This window comes from Sus scrofa, chromosome 14 (assembly GCF_000003025.6).
Source record: "Sus scrofa isolate TJ Tabasco breed Duroc chromosome 14, Sscrofa11.1, whole genome shotgun sequence".
In the NCBI taxonomy this organism is placed as follows: domain Eukaryota; kingdom Metazoa; phylum Chordata; class Mammalia; order Artiodactyla; family Suidae; genus Sus; species Sus scrofa.
This window is the reverse complement of record NC_010456.5, coordinates 13,962,472-13,977,010: the sequence shown is the minus strand read 5'-3', so window position 1 is coordinate 13,977,010 and position 14,539 is coordinate 13,962,472. Positions and strand designations below refer to the sequence as shown.

At 45.2% G+C, this 14,539-nt stretch overlaps 1 protein-coding gene across 4 annotated transcripts in view; it reads left to right on the top strand.

The window, feature by feature from the left end:
- PINX1 (PIN2/TERF1 interacting, telomerase inhibitor 1) overlaps positions 1 to 11,278 on the top strand; it is a 76,109-nt gene extending 64,831 nt beyond the window's left edge. For 3 of the 4 annotated variants that reach the window (XM_021072653.1, XM_003483400.4, XM_021072651.1), the window contains one exon: positions 8,591 to 9,431. In XM_021072653.1, the coding sequence (XP_020928312.1) occupies positions 8,591 to 9,058 (468 nt within the window). In that variant the 3' untranslated portion in view covers positions 9,059 to 9,431. Of the gene's footprint in view, positions 1 to 8,590 lie in introns of all 4 variants that reach the window. The other variant, XM_021072652.1, reaches the window with a different exon arrangement.

Genomic DNA, 14,539 nt, shown 5'->3' with positions numbered 1-14,539 from the left:
GTTGTTGTCCTTGTTGTTTAATTTTTAACCCCTCTTCAAATCAGAACCTCCCTTCAGTCAGTGGAGTCTTTCCCTTTTTTTTTTCTTTTTTTCCTTTGTTCTTTTGTGGTTAGCATATGGAAGTTCCCAGGCTAGAGGTTGAATTGGAGCTGCAGCTGCCGGCCTACACCACAGCCACAGCAATGCCAGATCTGAGCCACATCTGTGACCTGCACCACAGCTCACAGCAACGCCAAATCCTTAACCCACGCAGCAGGGCCAGGAATCAAATCCGCATCCTCATGGATGCTAGTCAGATTCTTAACCCACGACGGGAACTCCACAGTCAGTGGAGTCTTGTATTTGTTTTTGACTCTTGTGACCTTTGCTGATATTGAAAGTGATTGTTTCCCAGGCAGATTCCATGATGCTGGTTATTTCTGAAACTTTATGTGTTTAGCCTAACTCCAGATGTTAGTGAATGACATCTTGAAAAAAACCTGATTTCACACTTGTATAAACTTCTTGTGAGTACAGAAATAGCTCTTTGTCAGTAAAGCACTGAATGTTTTCAATAGTGTGGAAACCAAAGCAGTGTCATAGAAAGCAAGAAGAGAAATGCCAGTGTAGTCACACAGTCCCAGCTTTCTAACCAGCATGTCGATCACTCCTGAGATTATCCTTTAGAGGCAAAGCATTTTGATGGCTCCCTAGAATCAGCAGCTTTCCTGGGCTGGATGATCAGCTTGAGGTAGCACATGGGCTACATCTTAATAGCCCACTGCAGGGGCTTCTAGTGGAACTTTTAGCCAAGTGTTTGTCTTCTCAGAACAAGCTCCTGCCTCTGCCTCTGATATAATCTAGTCACTCCGTTGCTTTCCATCTCTTCTTTTGATGGCAAGAGTAGTTAACCCAGGCAGGTTCAGCCTTTCCCACATGATGCACGTGACAGTTCCCATACAACACAGCACCTCCCTTTTTTCTGATTTACCTAAACTTCCAGAAGGTAACATGATAAAATATGAAATAATAGACCTGTGGAGATGTACACGGATCCTTGAGCTCTGCATTGCTCAGAGCCACAGGGAGGAATAGCCACTCACATTGCAGGGGTACCTATAGGGGTTAGCGAAGCAGTTTGCACTGTGAAGCAAGGTGGCATCTGCTTAGAAGGGCTTGGTTTCATCTGTATGGGAGGAGTATCCCTGCAAAATGCTGGCCCCACTCTTTCCTTCTCACCCTTCCAAGCCCCTTCTAGTCATTAGCCCTGCTTGGCGTGCAGGTGAAGCTGTGCTGACAAATACAGAGCTCTGGGGTATTTGGGGTTCAGCAGGGCTGTGATCTGCCTGGGGTTGTTGTCTTGTGCTTTCCTGGAGCACATTTGTGCTCATGAGAGAGGCTGTGCTGAATACAAATCAAATAAAAATGGTTTCTGCCCACAAGAAACTTAAAATTTCCTTGGAAAGATGCTTACAAAGCAAATTATGCAAAACCAGAAAGTGGAAGTAATTAACTGCTAGTCACAGGTAGTAAACAGGAGAGGATGTCCCACAGGGGACCAGCTTCTTGAAGAAGGCAGTCTGGCGTGATCTTTAAGGAAGTGATACATGTGACTAGGTGTGAAGGATCTAGAAGAACATGGAAGGGAGCATAGTGGGGCAGGGGGCTCTTGGCGAAGGGTTTCTTGCTCACACGCACCAGCATCTGCTTCCTCTCAGCACTGCCCTCATCCTGACAAGTCATGAAGTCACTTCAGATCTGAATTCATCACCACCCTAAATGGACAGGTACAATTCCTACTTCCCAGGACGATGTCAAGACAAAATTTGTGTTTGTCAGAACCGTCCTGCTGAAAAGTTTAGAAAAAATACAAAGTGTCTTTTCAAATGACTCACTTGGCAAGCTTTGTCAGCCCATCACAGACTAATCCAGCACAAGCTGACAACGGACAGGCTGGGGTGGGAGTGAGCCTGTTTTCATCATGAGCATAGTTATCAGAGCTAATAACCCCAACTGCCAAATCCATTACCCTTGAACTCTGGGTGTCTACTTTTTCTTTTGACAAGAAAAGTCCACTGCACGATTAATTACTGTTGCAGCCTAATCTCAACATGGAAATCAAAAGGCTTCAATCGTCTTGTCACTTAAGATCAGCAGTGACATGTGAGAATGGCTGATGAGCTAAAAGGTTTTGCCTCTGAAACCTCATCACTGGACTGTAGACTTAGCCTAGTGGTTAAGATTTTATGCCTATGGCTTACCTGCCCCTGACACCTCACTAAATTCTCCGTCACTGCAGTGTCTCCTGGCCCCCAAATTTCCAGCACACTTCTGAGAGTACTAAAGGGAAGCCTCTTTATTTGGGCATTTTGCTGTTAACGAATCTCAGCATACATGTTTGAGTGACCCAGAGGCCTGGGAACCTAGAAGAGCTGGGGCACATGGCTTGCTGAGCTGCAGAGCCTCTAGAGGGAGCACCTCAGAGAAGCAAAGAACAAGTGCTAATTCTTTAGACATTGAGAAAAGGTGACGTGCATCTCTCGGGCACCTGCACGATGGTGGTGTATTATACCTAAAGTCTTAAGGAGTGCTCTCTGCCAGGTTCTGTTTCCTTTGCGTCCTCCCCCCACCCCCACCCCATTGTAATTCAGAATCACCAGAGATAGGCTTAGGCCTTAGGTTCTCCCGCTCTAGTCATGGTACATGGTGTATGTTTGGCCATGGACCCCTGGAGAAACCAAGACAAAGCGAGTTAGCGGTGGAAGGGACTGCATGCCACACCAAGTGACACAGTGTGGGACGTTCCTGGCGGAAGCTGTCTGAAGCCTATCCAGGGGGCAGTCTTGCCTTAGGTGGAAGGTTGGACTTGGATTTTGCTTCCTGCTTTAAAACCTCACACTTGGCCAAGTTAATTTACATGCCAGCTTGACAAATTATAGAATTATTAAGCCTGGCTTCAGGCTATTTTTTATCTATATGAATTACAAATTAGGTAATAGAGGTTTCTTTTGTTTATAAAGTAATATCTATTTCCGGTGGCATTTTTGTTATGAATGAGGTTTTAGCATCAGTTCACGCTGCCTTCTGAAGTTGAGCATAGACGAATTGATGTGTACTTCAGTGTTTGGGTGATTCCTGAAGAGAGGGGAACAGCGACAAGTGGGTCTGTGTGACACAGATGGGAAGGCAGGATGCTGTAGCAGAGGCTGTGTCTGGCAGCCTTGGGCCAAATCCCACTTCTGCCAATTCCCCCATCAGACTTGAATGTTAAGTGCTTTGGGGCTGAGTCTCTACTTCTGTAAAGGTGAGGTGACACATGATATGTGACTGCCACGCCGCAGGCATCCAGGAAATGATGGCCTCTTTCTTCAGTGCACTGACTGTGAGCGCTCTAGGATCCAGGGGCAGCCCCTCAGGGCTCTTCTGGCTCTAAGGCACTGAGGTCCTGTGAGGTGGGGAACTGGCCCTCCTGGGTGCTGACCCACAGAGCACTTATTGATTGGATAGAAATTAAGGCCCTTGCTGTTATTTGGGAAAATCGATCGTCAATTTTTTTTTTTTTTAAACACATGCTACACACACTAAAGTTCTGAAAGAAATGAGACTGTGAGGTTGTCTGAGAACAGGTAAGATTAACCTGTGAAACAGTTTTTTAGAACAACACAAGAAACTGTTTCTTTTTCTGTTTTTTTAAAAGGTAGCTTCTAAAATGTATGGGAAATGGTTCAAGATGGACCTTTGGGTCTTTCTTTTAGTTTAAAAGGCAGTGCAATAGTGGCTGTATTACCGATTTAAGGGGAGATCTTTTCAGCCGTTTTGTCGGTTCCCTTACCGTCTCCCCTCCTCACTGACTGAACTCTGCTTTGGAAAGCTGCTTCGCCTTGGGCGCACTGCTTGCCTTGGATACGCACAGTGCCATGGGACATGTCCTTGCCTCAGCTGGGTGAGGAGACCTTTGAACGGACGGGACATCATGGTCAATGGAAGGGTGGGGGCGGTGGGGGGGTTCCTTGGAGAAACTCTCCTTCACTGTGCCCAGTGAAAGCCTGCGCCTCTCCTCGTGTAGGCCGTGACTGACAGCCAGTCCTTGTCATGGCTTTTGAGCAGAACTTAAGGGATCTGAGACTGTGGGGCAGGAAAGCTGAGGAGAGAATGCAGGATGTCCATCCCAGGAGCCACCACACTCCCAGTCCTGCCAGGAGCCGGAGAGCCTCTTCCTTGGAGAGCACAGGAACAGGGCATGAGAAGGATCAATGCAGATGGTCAGGCCCAAGGATATGCATAAAAAGAGAACCTTCAAAACCTTAAGTACAAAATGGGAATTTATTGGCATTTTAAAAGTTCCAGCTTCTTACCTTCTTCCAACTTTTTTTAGGAATAGTAGGATGGTTTCTAGGACTTAGGTTTAAAATAGATTTATATTCTAGTTTTTTGGATTTTTTTTTTTTTGCTTTTATATCAGTTTTTTTAAATGAATTCTTATAAATTATTCAGTACAAAATAGTATTTGGCCCTTTTGGCCTTCCCGAGTGTTGTTACTAGATCTGCTCTTAGGCTGTATGCTTTCTTACAGGTGGTGTAAAAATGCTTTTCTATCAATAGGCTTGTAGGTACATTGATTTCACTTTTGCATCTTGGCTTGACAGCTGGGGTGATAGTTTGTGAGCCGAGCTCATCCTGCCACCTGCTTCCACTGCCTGGCTGTCCCTCCTCTGGTCTCTGGTGTCATAGAGGAATGTCCAGCCCAAAATCAGTAAATTCTAGACTTTCAAGTGTCCTTAGAAGTCATCTAGTTTAATCTACTTATTTGACTTGATTAGAGATAACTGAGACCCAGAGAGCTTATGGGATTTACCTAAGGACCTCCATTAGTTAATAGTGGGAGTTGGAATTTTTTCAAAAGAGGTTTCATAAATCCCTAAGCTTAAATCAAATGTTCCGTAAGTAAGATCATTAGTTATCCATACCTTCCTTGGTGGTATTTGTATGGAACAGAAAGTTTTCACGTTATTTGTAAATTTATTTTACTATAGTTTTTAGAACATTGTTAGCAAATTAGGATTCTCAAAGTTTATGAAGTAATGATAGTCACATTCAGTATTACAGATTTTTGTTTTGTGAGATTGCATGATGGTCGACTGGGAGTGTGAGAAGATGCAAGCTGTCGCTATTTCAGAATATTCAAAAGTAACTACCTGGTGATTTTCTCAGTACCTGTTCACTTTGAAGTAGAGATCAGATATGAGAAGTATTAGTTTTCTTGAAAAGGTGTACATTTTTCATATTCAAGGCCAAGAATATAGAAACAGGGATTGTAATCACTGTAGCAAACAGTGATTTATAAAATGATTTATAAAATCATTAAGATCTGAGCTTATAACATATGAGTCCTGGGCATTGCTCCTGCAAGAATCAGATTTGCAACCTGTTCCTCCTTTGTTTTTAAAACAGATTCATTCCCAGAATGTGGGAGGCTGCCCCTGGCGTTCACCGGCTCTCCCCAGCAAGTCATTGTTTGGCCTCCACTGTCCTTGGGATAAATAGGGTTTGGGTGCTGGCACCCCTCTAGCTTGTCTCCATGCTCTGCTGAGCTTGGTGTGCAGTGGCCCATGATTATTGAAATCCTTATCACCATAGGAGGTGATTATGAGCGTAGTTATTTTCTAGGATTAGAAAGGCCCACTGAATTCAACAAGTGACTCAAAAAGATCTTATATTTTCTAGTAATTAAAAGTGTGATTAATACCAGTAATTAATTCCTGTGATTTAACTGTTAAAAGAAGGAATTCAGAAGGTAATAAATAGGTAAACAAGGTAGGGAACCTTAGGATATGACTTGAATTTGAGTTCCTAAAACACAGATACACTCCAGAGGCGTTGGCCCACATAAGACAAATGCCTTTAATACTGTGAAACTAAATGAGACCTATTTTATATAAACAGGCCACCTTCACAGAGAATTGCTGTGTGTAGCTGTGTGTCCTTCCTTACATGGAAGGCAGGACCTTTCTGTCCATCCGACAGGGGTTGGCTAGGATCAAGAAAGCCTTGAGAAGATTTTTTATTCTGCTATGCAAAACTTCAGCTCCTTTTCAACATCTCAGGAACTGCAAGACAAAGTGACCTTGTTTTTGTCTCCTATGGCCGCTATTTTTAAATGTTTTTCAAAATTACCTCATGGGATACAAGCCAAAGCTGAATATTGATAGATAACACTTTAAAAGCTCAGTTGGTTTATTCCACATGTTCTGCATTTTACCTTTTGAATTTTTTTAAAAAAACTACCTGATTTTGGAGTTCCCGTCGTAGCGCAGTGGTTAACGAATCTGACTAGGAACAATGAGGTTGCAGGTTCGATCCCTGGCCTTGTTCAGTGGGTTAAGGATCCGGTGTTACCGTGAGCTGTGGTTTAGGTTGCAGATACGGCTTGGATCCCATGTGGCTGTGGCTGTGGCGTAGGCCAGTAGCTACTGCTCCGATTTGACCCCTAGCCCGGGAATTCCGTATGCCATGGGACCAGCCCTAGAAAAAGGCAAAAAAAGCAATAAGTAAATAAATTAATTAATTGATTAATAATAAAAAAAAAAAAACTACCTGATTTTGTGTTGTAAGCCCTGAGTAAAATAAGCTGTGTTGGTTGGATAAATTGTGATGTTGTTGGTTAGGTACCCTGTGGTGAATGCTCTCTGGGGCAGTGGCCATTCAGAGTCTGTCTGTTGATATATTGATTTGGCCAAAATTTCTATATGGGAGGTTATTTTGATTCCACTGAGCTGGTCTTAGAGTGTTGCTGTATCAAGAAAACACATGGGGAGTTCCTGTCATGGTGCAGTGGTTAATGTATCCGATTAGGAACCATGAGGTTGCAGGTTCGATCCCTGGCCTCGCTCAGTGGGTCGAGGATCTGGCGTTGCTGTGGGCTGTGGTATAGGTTGCAGATGCAGCAGCTCGGATCCCATGTTGGTGTGGCTGTGGCGTAGGCCAGTAGCTACGGCTCAAATTAGACCCCTGGCCTGGGAATTTCCATATGCTGCAGGAGCGGCCTTAGAAAAGGCAAAAGATGAAAAGAAAATACATGGATCAAGAGTTCCCATTGTGGCTTAGAAGGTTAAGAACCCAACATAGTGTCCATGAGGATCCTTATTCAATCTCTGGCCTCGCTCAGTGGGTTAAGGATCTGGCATTGCCACAGTCTGTGGCATGGGTCAGAGATGTGGCTCAGATCCAGTGTGGCCATGGCTGTGGCATAGGCCTCATCTGCATCTCCAATTCAACCCCTAGCCCGGGAATTTCCATATGCCGCAGGTGCAGCTATAAAAAGAAAGAAAAGAAAAAGAAAATACATGGTCCATTTATATGTGTTGGTTGTAATGAAGTTAACTGCACAAGCAGAGCTTTGCCCACCCCGTTCAGAATAATTTGTAGACTCCCAACTTGGAAGTGGATTCATTCAGAAAGCTATTTCCCCACCCCATGAAAGAGTTGAACAACCAGTCTCTTCCTGTGCAGATAAGTGAATATGATGGAAGAGGCCAGGTAATCATGCAAACCTAAGGTTAGCATAGTTGTTTAAGAGCTTGACTATTTTATTTTATTTTTTGCATTTTGCTTTTTAGGGCTGCACCCGTGGCACATGAAGGTTCCCAGGCTAGGGGTGGAATCGGAGTTGTAACTGCCAGCCTACACCACAGCCACAGGAATGCCAGATCCTTGACCCACTGCATGAGGCCAGGGATGGAACCCGCAACCTCATGGTTCCTAGTCGGATTCATTTCGGCTGCTCCGTGACAGGATCTCCAGGGCTTGACTATTTTTAAAGACCATGTACAGAGTTATTCCAGCCGTTGACTTTACTTAAAGTATGGTCCTTGTATTCTTCAACCTGGAAGGTGCTTCCTTTTTCACACCCACGTTTCCATTACCAGACACAACCACAATGGTGTGACACTAGCCTTTCATTTTTCATCCCAACCTGTTAAGTTAGGATTTTTTTTTTCTCAAGCCTCGCAGCTGAGCATATTTACTTAAAATGAGAATGTAAACCACATTTAATCCCAGTTGTTAGGTGTGAGTGATTCCTCTGTTTGAGACAGCAGGGACACAGCCTTGAGTATGGCGTTCACACTGTGGGGGAATGGGGGGCCTCTCCCATCCAGAGGGGGCGGAGGGCTCGTGCTCTCAGGTTCTTTCTGGGCATAGGAGGGAACACATGGAAGGGAATGTTCCCTTCCAACCCTGCTGCCTTCTCCGGAGAGTGGCTGCCAGGGCCACACTCAGCCTTTGGAGTAAAGAAAGGCACTCTGGGCACACCAGAGTCTAGGCTGGCCCTTGGCTCCTGTTACAGGAAAGGTTAACACCTACGTGTGGCTAAGTTCGCATGTCCGTGCACAGGGACCTGAGTAATCCATGGAAAACTGGATTGACAGAGTCACAGACCGGGATTTCAGGGTCTTTGTTTCTGATGGGAACTCTAGGAACCTAATCACCATTTATAACATTGTTGCCAAGGAGCTGTTGGCTTGAAATTCTGGCGCCGGGTGGGGGGCTCTGAGGTGCGGGACGGAATGGTTAGCTAATGTGTAATGGGTTTTCACTCTTTTCCACACCTCAGGAGACGTCCAGCCCTGCCACTCCAGAGGGGACTGAAACCACCACGACCACCAGTGCCTTCACCATCCATGAGTACTTTGCCAAGCGCATGGCAGAGCGAAAGAACAAGCTGCAGGACACCGCTGAGGGGCCAGGTGTTTCAGAGACCCCCCTGCAGAGCAAAAGGGGAAAGAAGAGAAAGAAAGAGGCGAAAGACAAAAGTGTGGAAAATGGCACCCAGCCCAAGGCCAAGAAGAAGAGAGCCCGAGCTGAGTGGCAGCTCGGAGACCCTGGCAGGGACGAGAATTCTGGTGTCTCCGCTGAGGACAGAGAGGGTAGCAGGGAGGTACTCAGTGACCAGGACTTTCCCCTGAAGCCCAGAAGAAGGAAAGAAAAGAAAAAGCTACCAAAGCCGGTTGAGGCAGCAGTGGCCGGTATGCTAGAGGAAACGCCAGTGAAAAAGAAGAAGAAAAAGAAAGATTCTGAGTAAATCTCTGAGCCAGGGCCTCCCGACCCCTCTGCCACCGGGGCTGCCGCGCCAGCTCCTCGGGCTCAGTCAGCAGGGCTCCCAGGCGCACAGTCCCCGACATGCCCGGCCCCTGCCGTGTCTCGCCCTCGCCACATTGTCCCACATCCCATTCCCAGAGCTGCTTAATGTTCCAAGTCATGGCTCTCATAAACAGTACATTTCTTTTAGACTCTGAAACCTTCATGAACTGTGTTTCTTCATATTCGTGTGTGTGTGTGCACGCACGTGTGTGAAGGTCCACCACAGTCTGCATTTGCTCTTTACTTCCTTTGGTAACAATGAACTGTGCTTCCTTCTGAAGGACTTCGTCTAATTAAAGGATTAAGAGGCAATAGTTTGGATTCAGATAGTCCTTTTTGTTCTATAGCCAACCAAACATTTTTGCCAAGTCGGTATTACATGATTACATTCCCAAATCAGAGTTGATTTGATTTTTTTTTTTTTCTTTTTTTCTTCTCTAGGCCACACTCGCGGCATATGGAGGTTCCTAGGCTAGGGGTCCAATTGGAGCTGAAGCTGCCAGTCTGCACCACAGCCACAGCAACACTGGATCTGAGCCGCGTCTGGGACCTACACCACAGCTCACAGCAATGCCAGATCCTTAACCCATTGAGCAAGGTCAGGGATTGAACCTGCGTCCTCATGGATGCTAGTCAGATTCGTTAACCACTGAGCCACGATGGGAACTCCTGATTTTTTTTTTAATTGAAGTATAGTTCATTTACAGTGTTATGCTACCTTCAGAAGTACAGCAAAGTGATCCAGCCATACATACATATATATCTTTTTTTTTTTTCAGGATTTTTTCCGTTATAGATTATTACAAAATATTGAGTATAGTTCCATGGTTTGGTTTTGATAGGCAATTTGTTTGTGGCCCGCTCTCCCCCTAAGCAGTGGTGTCCATATATTTTGAGGTCTTCTCCCCAGGACTACAATGTTTAAGAAGTGAACTGACTTTCTAGCTCTCATAGGAGGCCTCTTGCGGTTCCTCAGTGAGAGGTGGTCAGATATATTTCCCTTTGGTGTTGTTGAGGACAGAGCCCTGAGAGTGGCCTTCTCCTTATCTGGAACAATCAGGAGAGCCTCAGAAGGTTTAAAAAAAAAAAAAAGGAAAAAAAAAGCTGAGGCTCCCTTCACTTATGAAATTAATTTTGTCTAGATTTGGCCCACCTTGTGATGGTTCTTAAAAGTATAAATATTTCATAAAGAGTAAAAGATACTTTCAGTCTTGCTCACACCACATGGTATCACCTCCCCTGTTTATCCTGCCGTTGCCACACCCTGGCATGTCTCCCTGGGAGCTGGTTAAACTCTCCCCCTGCGGCTTTCCCCGGAAAACTGCAGGCACCTTCACACTCTTTGGGGGCACAGAATGAATTTAAAAAAAAAAAAAATTTGCTGAAGATTTAAATTGTTTCCTCTCTATGCTATTCTTTGCTGTCTTGATCTCTTCTTTCTCATCCTTTTGCCATTTTTCTCCCTCTTCATTGCCCCCCCCCCAACTTTATTTTCACTTCCCGGTTTCCTCTTACCCTCCTGACTGCCTGTTCCCACTCCTGCTGCCACAGGTGGCCTGCTCCTGATAGACCTGTCAAGGGCCAGGGGTGTGTGGCATGTGGGCGGGCTGTGTGCTGCCCTCCGCTTGATTCGTAGATGCTACTGGATAACAGAAGGAAAACTCACCACGATCTGATGAGCTTTTGCCCTTGATTTTAACTTTGGAGGTCATACATACATTAGATACAAAAACATGGCCCTGAGAGTTTTAAAACTGAGAAAATGTATGAAGATGGTTTTGTTTTTAGTCTCCTGAGAATTCCGAATGGTGCTAATTGTTTAAAAGGACAGGCACAACCTAAAGAGAAAATTCTTATGAATTCAGAGCTGGGGTCTTAGTTTCTGAGTTTTATTGTGGCCCTCAGACTTTAGAGGCCCAGGCAAGGTCCAATCTAGTGAAGCACCCAAGATTTTTAAAGTCACTTTTCTTCCCAGAGTGCACATGCCCAAGTTACCTCTGCTCCTGCTTGTCCTATCTTGTATGTGAAGCTGGAGTTCCAGAAGAGGGTAGGCTGTATGAAGCCTAAAGGGAATTATCTCTAAAATCCATATGTATACAGACTGGGTTTTGTTTGTTTTTTGCGTTTCATTTAACTTTGTCAATTAAAATAAGAGCCAGGAGACTACTGAATTGTGTGCAGGCGGAAACACATGAGCCTATAGGGAGCAGACGAGGTGCCTGTAGGTCTGATGGGGTGAAGACCAGAGGAGGGAGGTGCTGAGGAAGGTCCTGGAGCTGAGACGCCAGCGCAGTCCTGTCGTGAGACTCTCACAGAGGAAGCTTGTAGACGGTGATGATTCTTACTTTAATGGGCTGCAGAAAGGATTCCTCAATTATTTTAATCATCAGGTGAGTATAGCCTGAGAAAAAGGCACATGTTCAGCCAAGAGCAGACAGTGGAGGCATTGGCTTTGCCTGGCACAGAATCTATTTTCTCTAGAAATACTCAGCTTTCGTTTTTCCCAAGTGTCTCTTTTGTCAAGCCCTTTAGTTTCCTGGATCTCAGTGGAACACAGCAATGAAACACATGCTCTCTGCACACTTGTATTTCCTAGGCATGATATTTCTTAAAGTGTTAACAAATGAGCCGTTTTTTGTCTTGTTATCTCATTCTTTGAAAATATGCTAATTCTATATTTTTCAGTGCTTTTCTTGGCATCCTTCAGTTTTAAGAGGGAAGCAGGTTTCCAGGAAAAGATTTATCCAATGGAGAGGGTCTTGAATATTGACTTTTCTGTTAATTGTAATAGACAGTAGAACTGTATGCAGTTTGAGGTTGCTGACCTGTTCCAAGCACTTTTTTTAAAATTTATTTTTATATTTTTGCTTTTTTAAGGCTGCACCTTTGGCATATAGAAGTTCTCAGGCTAGGGGTTGAACTTCATTGAAACTGCAGCTGACGGCCTGCGCCACAACCATAGCAATGCCATATCCGAGCCGCAACTGCGACTTAGACCACAGCTCATGGCAACGCTGGATTCTTAACCCACCTAGCAGGGCCAGGGATCGAACCCACATCCTCATTGATACTAGTCAGGTTCTTAACCTACTGGGCCACAGTGGGAACTCCCCAAGCACTTTAAATAAATCCATTCATTTAGTCTTCAAACAACCGAGTAAGATAACCATTATTGTTATCCCCTTTTACAGATAAAGAACCTCTATTGATTTTTATGACTAAATGTATGCTACTTTCAGAGAACCAGCTATCATTGGCCCCCTTCTCTACCCTGACCACAAACCCGTGCTTTTTTATTGGCACACCTAGTTTCTCCTGTCTTTATAGCAAGATTGCTAAAGAGAATTATCTGTTTATTGTTCTTGCTCTTACTTGACATGTCACTGTTACTTTTAAATGGGAATATATTTGAAAGCACCTGGTGAACTATAAAGAGCTGTACGGTGAACTTGAGTTACTAGTATTTATATGAACTGTACAAAATGCTTTCAGATACACTGCAGCTTAGAAATTCTCAATGGATATTCCCTTCCAAAGTGGTCAAGAGTTCAGTGGGAAATTGGGTGAACAACTCTGCTTGGTAAAACCTCTTTGCCAGTCTCTGAAACGAAGATGGGGTTTCTTCCAATTTGTAGAAAATATGGATGCTTTCGAAACCAAAGCAAGTATTTGTTTCATGCCATGGTGCATATCTCTGCTTCTCTCCTCACCTGCTAGCTGACTGGCAGGAGCAAGTTGGGACCTGTGTTTTTTTAGGAACAGCATCAGAGAAACCTTTCAGCACTGGTCTCCCCAAGTGATCTCAGCCTCTGGACCAGCAAGCAGCGCCGTATTTAGATTTGAGTAAGAACTTCTCCATTGTTACCCTGTTTACCTTGCAGGGTTCTGCAGCCACTGCACTTTGGAGCCTGTTGCGCTGGCATGTGGAGCTGGGGAGGTCAGATTGGGTGCTCTGATACCTGACTTTATAGCGCTCAGTTATTAATGAGCAAATTAGTGTCATGTCCTAATAAAGAGGATGACTAGACTCATTGCATGGAAATAGACTCTGCAGTTAGGAAATACTGGCTATGCTAAAAGGACACGCACAAAGCCTTAATGGGAGCAGTCAAGGAGGCAGAGAGGTGGCCCATGGTAAAGAGTAGGTGGGATCAGGGGTGCTGGGGTTGCCAGAGCATGGTGGCTGCAGGGTTCAGGCCAGCGCACACGTGCCCACCGAGTGCTTTCCTCTTGCCTGAGCTGAACTTTTGTGCAAACACTAGCAGTCAACGTTTAAGGAAAACTACAGTGAATTATTTGACCAAAGGAAGAATTCTATAACCAGTTACATGGTAAATTTTCTCTAAGGGTTTCCTTAGAGAAAAGTACATGGTTGCTGAAAAATGGTTGTTAGTTCTAAAAACATTCACTGAGCCCCAACTTCAGACTGAGCCCAGGCCAGTTCAGGATGGAGAGACAGATACATGCATGTCAGGGTCTACCCACCTTAAGACCTGCCAACTTGGGTCATTTAGAACAGGCTGCCAGGAGTTCCTGCTGTGGCTCAGGGGGTTAAGAACTAACTAGTATCTATGAGGATGCAGTTTCGATCCTTGGCCTTGCTCAGTGGGTTAAGGATTTGGCGTTGCCATGAGCTGTGGTGTGGGTCGCAGATGCAGCTCGGATCTTGCGTTGCTATGGCTGTGGCATAGGCCAGCAGCTGCAGCTCTGATTCAACCCTTAGCCTAGTAACTTCATATGCCAAGGGTACAGCTATAAAAAAGAAAATGTGAAATGTAGCCAGGCCCTACACTGGCTGGATGGTGCTGCATCTTCCGCATTCATATGGGTGTTAATCAAGTTGGGTGACAAGCTGTGAGAACGTCTCTGCTAACTCACTCAACTTGAACTTGAGGAGTGACTTTCTACTAAAATCTCCCTCTTAGCTCATTTCTAACCCTGTGACAAATACGCAGAATTATGTGGACGTTCTTCCACAGAAAGTGAATTAAAAATGTGTTTTGCGTAAGTGGGGAGTGAGAGAGACAGATGCCAGCTTCTCTATCCTAACCCTCACCACCAACCCCCCTCTCTCAGCCTGAATGCTGCAGAAAGCAGGTGTGGAAGGACCAGGGGAGCGGCCTGCCGGAAGCCTCACTTCACCTGGCAGCCAAGGCACCCTTGGAGCACCATCAGAACAAAAACAGGAACGAACATTGGTTAGGAAAATGGAAAACTGCTGAAGGCAAACTCAACCTGAACCTTCCAAGCTGGGGAGATAAGGACTCCAGGGGCACTGACAAAGTCGTCCCTTTTTCTTGTCCTCAGGGCTCCCCCACCGAGGGGCTTTTTCCAGGCTGTGTCCATCTTCGCCTTCAAGCATCCCAGACCCCCTAGAAGGCCCTTCCCAGCGTTCGCTCCCAAATGCTCCTTGGCTCCCTCT